Source organism: Glycine soja, chromosome 4 (genome assembly GCF_004193775.1).
Source record: "Glycine soja cultivar W05 chromosome 4, ASM419377v2, whole genome shotgun sequence".
NCBI classification, from domain to species: Eukaryota; Viridiplantae; Streptophyta; class Magnoliopsida; order Fabales; family Fabaceae; genus Glycine; species Glycine soja.
This window is the reverse complement of record NC_041005.1, coordinates 38,785,794-38,794,382: the sequence shown is the minus strand read 5'-3', so window position 1 is coordinate 38,794,382 and position 8,589 is coordinate 38,785,794. Positions and strand designations below refer to the sequence as shown.

Here is an 8,589-nt window from a genome sequence, read left to right as displayed (position 1 = left end):
ATTTACATCAAGTACCTACAAGGAAGAACGAATAGAGGATTCAGCTCTCCATATCTAGGAAGCTTCATTTACAATAAAGAGAAGAGAAAAATGAAGGATTGAAGAAATACAAGTAATGGGGATGTCTCCTCCACCTCTAGAACCTCACAATGACTCACAGACTCATTTCATGCTCTCAGGATGACTTCCTCTTCACGCTCAGTTCTCTGTCAGTCTTCGTACAACAAAAGCTCTCAAAACTCTCTGGAACTTGGACCTTTCTCTCTCTAGAAATCTCTAAACATGCAAAATCTTCGAGAATTGCCCAAACTCCCTCTCCATTTATGATTTCAGGCTTAAATAGGTGGCCTTGTTGGTTTTTGTGCACTTAGCGCGCATTAGTGAATTTCGGCTTAGCGCACGTCTTCTCGCTCAGTGGATGGACTCAAGCGGTGCGCTTAGCGAGATGATACCTCAATCAGCGAACATGCACAACTCATCCTTCTTCTAGATTCTTCCTCGCGCTTAGCCAAAGGAGTGATGCGCTCAGCAGATGGCTCGCTAAGCCAACAGATTGGCTAAGCGAGCAGATCAAAATCATCACTTCACAAACTTGTCTAATTAACCTAAAATTGGTAGGAAATGATTATTAAATACATAAAATGAGAGTACTTAGTATTTATTACCTATCTTTAACAAAAAGTAATTACAACACTACAAAATAACCATAATTTGAAGGAGTTTGATACAATTTACACAGGTTTTATACACAAAAGTTAGTCATATTCATCGACTAACAATATATAATGTATTTTGATTCAAATAATGCTTCATTCCCATGGTTTTTGTATTGATGAAGCAGACAATACAACTTTTAGAACTCCAATCAGCCTAAAAACTCATAAAAAAAAGTGCCCAAAAACAAGAAAAAATCACTTTTACTTCAAAATTTCATTTCATGAGGATAACTTTTGGCACTTAAATGGTTATGTGTATCAAGTATTTTGGTTCAAATAATGCTTTATTCCCATAGTTTTGATGTCGATTAAGCCGGTAATACAACTTTCAGAACTCCAATCAGACTAAAATGAATAAAAAAAATGCCCAAAAATAAGAAAAAAATCATTTTTACTTCAAAATTTCATTCCATAAGGAAAACTTTTGGCACATATATAATTATGTGTATTGGTATTTTGGTTCAAATAATGCTTGATTCTTATAATTTTCATGTTGATGAAGCCAATAATACAACTTTCAGGACTCCAATGAGCCTAAAAACACATAAAAAAAAGTGTCCAAAAACAAGAAAAAACCACTTTTACATGAAACTTTCATTCCACAAGGATAACTTTTGACACCTATATGGTTATCTGTCAAAAAACCGATGTTAATGTACGTTAACATTGGTTTTTTCAAATAACCGATGTTAACTATCAACATTAACACATACCTTAACATCGGTTTTTTCAAATAACTAATGTTAACTGTCAACATTAACACATATGTTAACATCGGTTTTTCCAAATAACCGATGTTAACTGTCAACATTAACACATACGTTAATATCGTTTTTTCAAAAAACCAATGTTAACTGTCAACATTAACACATACGTTAACATCGGTTTTATGTAAAAAACCGATGTTAAGTTACGTTAACATCGGTTTTTCCAAATAACCGATGTTAACTGTCAACATTAACACATACGTTAACATCGGTTTTCTGTAAAAAAAATGATGTTAAGTTACGTTAACATCGGTTTTTCCAAAAAATCGATGTTAACTGTCAACATTAATACATTTTTTTGGGTACATTCAACATTGACACTTTCAACATCATTTAAAAACCGATGTAGAAAGTCATAAATAACCGATGTAAAAAGCATATTTTCTAATAATGTGTGTTAGGTATTTTGATTCAAATAATGTTTTATTCTTATAATTTTCATGTCGATAAAGGCAATAATACAACTTTCAAGAACTCCAATCAGCCTAAAAATACATACAAAAAAAGTGTCCAAAAACAAGAAAAATCATTTTTACTTCAAATTTCATTCTATAAAGGAAACTTTTGGCACCTATATGATTATGTGTATCGAATATTTTGGTTCAAATAATGATTCATCTCATAGTTTTCATGTAGATGAAGTTGATAATACAATTTTCAGAACTTCAATCGGCCTAAAAATGCATACAAAAAGTACCCAAAAATAATAAAAAAATCACTTTCACTTCAAAATTTTATTCCATAAGAATAATTTTTGACATCTATATGATTATATGTATCAAGTATTTTGATTTAAATAATATTTGATTCCCATAATATTATTTGGTTGTTGTGATAAACTATTTTTTAAAAAATATTAATACTTATAAAATTATTCTTCTAATTAGTTACACTATGTGTTAATATTTAACAATTATATTATTAAAATATAATATTTTAATATATTACTAATTATTATATTATTTTATTTGTATTATTAAAAAATTGAAACAAAATATACAAAGAAATAATTAATAAACAAAAAAGAAATAAATTAAGAAAACCCGTTCAAAAATTGATATTAGCATGACGGAATTTCCAAATGGGGTGCAAAAGAAAAAAATTAGGTGTGAATTTAGATCCCTCATTCCCGAATTCACACTTGCTACAGTGTTGGAGGATACTTGTGTATATAATTTTGGGGAAGGATTGTTTAGTAAATAAAAAATTAAAAGGTATAAGGGTCACCCAAGAACAACGTGTATATGCACTGAAATGGACCAAACGAGAAAGGAAGCAACTGAAGCATTGCTCATCATACAAAATCGTTAATCATTCTAAGAACAAACATTCAAATAATCAAGAAAACACAAATCAAAAAATGTATCCATTAAATTATTGAAATGTTTAATAATTTATGTTGTCATTATTTGTGCCTAAAAATTATAAGAAATACTAGTTGTTTATTTTGTTAATGTTTGTATCTACTTATAATATTATTTAATCATTGTGATAAATTATTTTTTAAAATATTAGTAATTATTAATAATTATTCTTACAATTAGTTATATCATATGTTAATATTTAAAAATTATAATAATTAATTATATTATTTAAATATAATAATTAAATATATTATTAATTATTGTTTTATTTATATAATTAAAAATTTTGCTAATAAAAAGAAAATGAAAAATAAAACATTTAGAACTCGGGTTTGGATTCCCGAATTCAAAAGAGACGTGCAAAAACTAATTTAAGAAATAAGGTGTGAAGTTGGGTCCTGCATTCCCTAATTCACACCCTAAGAGATACTTGTGTTAATAATTTGGGGTGGAAAATAGCCTGGTACATGAAGAAATGGAATATTGGAGTAATCACGACCATGTCCTAGTCGGAAAGATTTATGATATGACAGACTCTGTTATATATTTTTCTTTTTCTGTGCACAAGTAATTTTTTTAATAGATTATATATATATATATATATATAGAGAGAGAGAGAGAGAGAGAATCTTATTATGGTAGAAAAAGGCATGAACCGAATATCCTAGATTAAACTAAAATAACTTTACACTAATTAATTCACGTGTTTAAATGTTCCATGCACAAGTATTCAAAGCCAAGAACTTGCACTGATTTAATTCATTTGCTTGGTTTCTGTCGAGAATAAAGCAAAATTGCAAGTGCGATTGTTAATTAGTTTTTGCAAAAGTAAATCCGAACGGATGTGATTGCTGTTCATTTTTCTATTTTTTCAACCTTAGCTGTTTGGACCCTGGGGCCTAGGCTCGGCAAAGTTTAGGGTGTTGCTAGGTGCACCCAGAAAAACTGTTGGTGCACCCAGCAATTCAATGAACTACCAAAAATGCCCTTCATTTAAAAAACAAAAGTTAATAAATTTTTTAAAAAAAAAACTTTTCTTCTTCCGCGCTTCTTCTTCGTCTGTGCACCAAGAATTCGTCTTCTCCCTCCCTTCGTCTTCTTCATTGGTCTTCTTCCGTTCTTCCCCCGCGCAAGCTTTGCTTCTCCATTTTGGTTCCCTTGTTCTCCTCCACAGGCCTTTGTTCTCGTCGGCTTTCGTTCTCCATTTTGGTTCCCGTCTTCGCCATTGGCTTGCTGTGAGCATTTCTTCCGCCATCCAGGTTAGTGTTCTAACCCCATTGGCTTTCGTTCTCTGTTTGAATCGCGTAAATGGTCGTAGGATAGACGACATTGTTTATGTTTGGTGCTTGAGGTTGAAGACGAAGGTTCTTCCGCGCGTGTGAAAGTGGACGTTGGGTAGTGTAGCGGAGGAAGGTGTTCTTCCGTGGGCTCCTGTGGAAGAAAGGTGAAAAGGTTCTTCCGCGGGTTCCAGCCGAAGAACGTTGTCTTCCACAGATCCCGCGGAAGAACCTGCGGAACCTTCTTCCGCAGACTTTCAATCCTTCTCGCGGAAGAACCTGCGAAACTTCTTCCGCGGACCATGTTTTGCTGTATATTGGTTTTTTTTCTTGAAAATTATGTCTGAACCACCAATTTATTGATATTATTAGTTAGTTTTTTTTTTATTAGCTGTTACAAAGTGTATATGGTATTTAAGTTACACAAACTCCCTAATTTTGTGTTTTTTAGTTGCTATTAAAAATTACATTTAGGATGTAAATTGAAATTATATTTGATGTGATTTATATATGCATTAGGATGTCTAAATTGAATTGTTATTTGTTGTCATTTGGTTAGGATGTCTAAATGACTGTATACACTACATAAATTATGTGAATTGTTATGTGGAACACAAAATGAAAGAGCAAAATTAAATTGGTTATCCAATTCCTTTTCACAGGAAATATGACACTATGGTGAGGAACCTCAGCTACAATTAAAATCCATAACTGCCAAATATGGTTCTGTTGTTGTTTAACAGAAGCTAATGTAGTTCTATCAACAACTAACTATCCACTCCATGTATGGTTTGGGAAGTATTTCGGACAACACCAAGATGATAAGGATATATTTGCTGATAAAGCCTAGCTGTCTATTTCTGACCATTAAATCCCTTCCTTGACAAGGAGGAAAAGCTCTTATTGAAAGAATAATAGACAACTAGGAAAAATTAAATGACACATGTGAGCTATGTATCTAGCCCTTCCTAGTAAGAACAAATGCTTTGTTCGGGTGCTTACTCTTTTCTCCATACCTTACCATATGAACTAGAATATTCTAATAGTTCACTTTCATTGTAACTAAGATTCATGTGATCGAGGAGCATTTAAAAGAACATATTGTGCTATGCCTGTTACGGGACAAAGATCGAGCATGAAACGAGTCTAGCTAGTAGCATCATGTGTTAGTAGAATATAATATTGTAAAATACAACATAAATAGCTAGTTAACAAATTGAACATGAAATCTTGGAGCACCTTGATCCCTCTAATCACAACTAATGTCCAATTATTATTTGATGTGTTGAGAATTTTGAATACAAAATGATGCACTTGGTGATTACAAATCCAAGCACCCACATGGATCCCCAAGCCTTGTTCCCTTTTTGAATATTTTACCATACTCTTATTCTTATTACTCTCTATTTTTATAAATTCTCAATTCATAATCAATCAAAGTGTTTGACTCCACATGGATCTAATTCAAAAAATCCACCCCTAAGTAATTTGAGTTTCACAACTCATGGCGTCCAATCCAAGTTAGTCCTTTCAGTGGACTCGAGCCCACTGAATCGTAGTCATAAAAGAGAACAATTTGATGTTGGTGTAAACCTACCTGACATGAATAAGATCAAGTGCCTCATCATTCTCTGAGGCCACTATTCACATTGTTTTGTTCTTGGAGAAGCATGTTACCATACTCCAAGAGCTTGGTCAAAGTTATCTTCGGTTGGTCAAAGGTTGGAGGTCCAATGAAGTCATCACCAAGTTCACAAGCTTCTTCCCAATGAAGTCAACACCAACAACAAAAATCCACTTCCTCACCTCATCATCATATACTCTAGCCCTGAGTGCACCAAAGAAATCTGCAATCATAAATTGCATACCATTAGTCTTATTGTAATGTAAGGACATCTAAGAGCTAAATGACAGCTAGAGAAAAGTGTTATTTAGTTGCTATTAAAAATTGCATTTATATGTAAATTGAATTATATTTGGTGTGATTTATATATGCATTTGTTATATATGCATTTGTATGTCAATTATTTGGATAAATTATGTTGAACTAAATATATAATTTGTGGATTTGGATAAATTATGTGGATTAGTTAGGATTCCAAAGCTTTGTTACAAATTATTTGAATGTTTAATTTGACGAATAAAAGTAAATGTTCTTCACGATTTCAGATCATGGTTAGAACACGAGGTCTACGTCGTGTGTTAGGCATGGGTAGAGGCAGAGACATTAGTCAGGATGTGCCTGAGGCTGATGTTCCTCGGTGTCGTAGGCCCACTGCCTCAGCACGTAGGCAACGGGTTACCCAGAGAGTCGAGGATGTTCCTCTATTGGCTGAGGATGTGCCTCATGTGTTTGATGGTAGCCCAGAGATGACAGGCGCCGCCGATGGTGTTGAGACGGATTTAGTAGCTAGTGATGGGAGCTTGGGGGCACTTGCTGATGATGAGGGGTTCCCCGGTGGGCTACGCGATCCATCTGTTTTGATAGGATTTGCTGATCATGTGGCATACAGCATATGGAGTGGACAGGTACGTACTTTTTTTATTCCAGTAATTAGAAAAAAAATGTCTCGTAGTTTTTTTATTTTGAAATACACAAATTTATAAACTGTTATTCAATTTAGGAGCGACCCGATCTCAAGTTGGTATCCCATGGTAGGAAAGTAGATAAATTTGGGAGACCGGCTGTTGAGATCGAAGGTATGATTGCGGCCACCGGATTGGATCCACTGATCAGGTGTTCTGTAATCACTACTGATCCTGGACTTATATCCGCCTTTGTTGAGAGGTGGCATAGGGAGACGAGCAGCTTCCACCTCCCAGTAGGGGAGGTGACGATCACTCTAGACGACGTTTCATCACTCCTGCATATTCCGATTACTGGCGCGCTGCATTCATTCGAGTCGCTGGTTACATCTGACGCAGTGGCCCTATTGATGAGGATACAGTTGAGACACGTCAGGCAGGTGGGCCTCATGTTCGGTTATCCTGGCTTTGGGACATGTACCAGAGTAGGTGTCGGGCCAGGCAGTGGGTTGCTGCAGCTCGGACGTGCCTCCTTCATTTGGTTGGTTGCACTCTTTTCGCTAACAAGAGTGCAACCCATGTCCATGTTGTGCACCTGCAGGCATTCAGGGACCTGGGCCTGGCAGAGGCATTCTCTTGGGGAGCGGCCGCCTTGGTCCACCTGTATGATCAGTTTAACGAGGCGTCGCAGGCCCCTCCACGGCAGATGGCCGGTTACATTTCACTACTTCAGGTGAGTATCGTTGCTTGTAATTTAAATTAAAGTAAAATTCAACCCATGTTTGTTTGTTGATGTTGACTTTGTGTTTGTAGTGCTGGATTTACGAGCACTTTCCATCGGTCCATCGGTGTGTCGTTGATGATGGTTATGTTGAGGCTAGCCCACATGCCTGTAGGTGGCTTATGGGTAAGGCCCAGATGACCGGGATTAAGGGAGCCCCGTACAGAGCATGTATTGATGCCCTGACAGTGACCGACGTCTGTTGGATGCTGTATGTTGAGCATCAGGGAGTTCGGGGCTATGAGTTGATCTCCTCGTACACGGGACAAGTTAGATGGGGTCAGATCATCGTCTACATTCGACCAGAGAGGGTGGTTCGACAGTTTGGGTACATTCAGACCGTTCCTCCACCACCGGTTCGTGATTCGTTGACAGGTACTGATATAGACGACCGGTGGGTACACTTTTCAGATCATGTGGTGCCTATAGGGGAGCTCAGTGTAGTTCTTGGGCAGGTGGCCCCAGACTACATGGAGTTGTTTTTTTCAGATTTCGCACCCTTTTGTGACGCCGACGGAAGACACTGCTGAGCCGAGACCTGTTCCTCCCCCTCTCCCTCATGATGATGACTTCGTCGAGCCACCTGTCCCCGAGGTTCCAGTCGCGTCGGATCTCCCTACGCATTTTGTGGTAAGCATAACTTGTGTAGTTTTTGTTAACTTAATTATTTTTTTATAAATTCATATTGACTTGTTATTTTCACTGAGACAAGTTGATTGCACAGGATGTGTAAGGATTGTTGAGCATTTGGAGCGGGCCATCAACCTCAGGATGGTGACTGAAGGGATTGACTTATATGATATCATGGATTTTTGTCTCAGGATAGCTAGAGATGACGACCCAGATGACAGTCTTAGGCTGCGACAGAGACACCACATAGATTAGGATTTATTTATTTTATTGTATTTGTTTATGTATTTAAATTTTAGTATTTCTTTTTGTATTTGTTAAAACACATTGACTTAGATAATGTATCTATTTCTTTATGTATTTAAATTATCTTTTTACTTAAATTGTTAATTTTAGTATTTGTTTATGTATGTGATAAATATCAGTTAGAAATTTTAAAAAATAAGTTAGAAATATTAAAAAATAAGTTAGACATTTTTAAAAAAATAAGTTAGAAATTTCAAAAAATAAGTTAGACATTTTAAAAAA

The 8,589-nt window shown here is 35.5% G+C and overlaps 1 protein-coding gene across 1 annotated transcript; it reads left to right on the top strand.

Moving 5' to 3' along the window:
- Nucleotides 1–6,332: 6,332 nt before the first annotated feature.
- Nucleotides 6,333–8,316, top strand: LOC114410790 (protein MAIN-LIKE 2-like). Its single transcript, XM_028374717.1, has 7 exons — nt 6,333–6,653; nt 6,749–7,135; nt 7,252–7,383; nt 7,464–7,829; nt 7,921–8,061; nt 8,156–8,160; nt 8,253–8,316. Exons 1-7 carry the CDS (start codon nt 6,333–6,335, stop codon nt 8,314–8,316), a joined length of 1,416 nt encoding a protein of 471 aa, XP_028230518.1.
- The last annotated feature ends 273 nt before the right edge of the window (nt 8,317–8,589 follow it).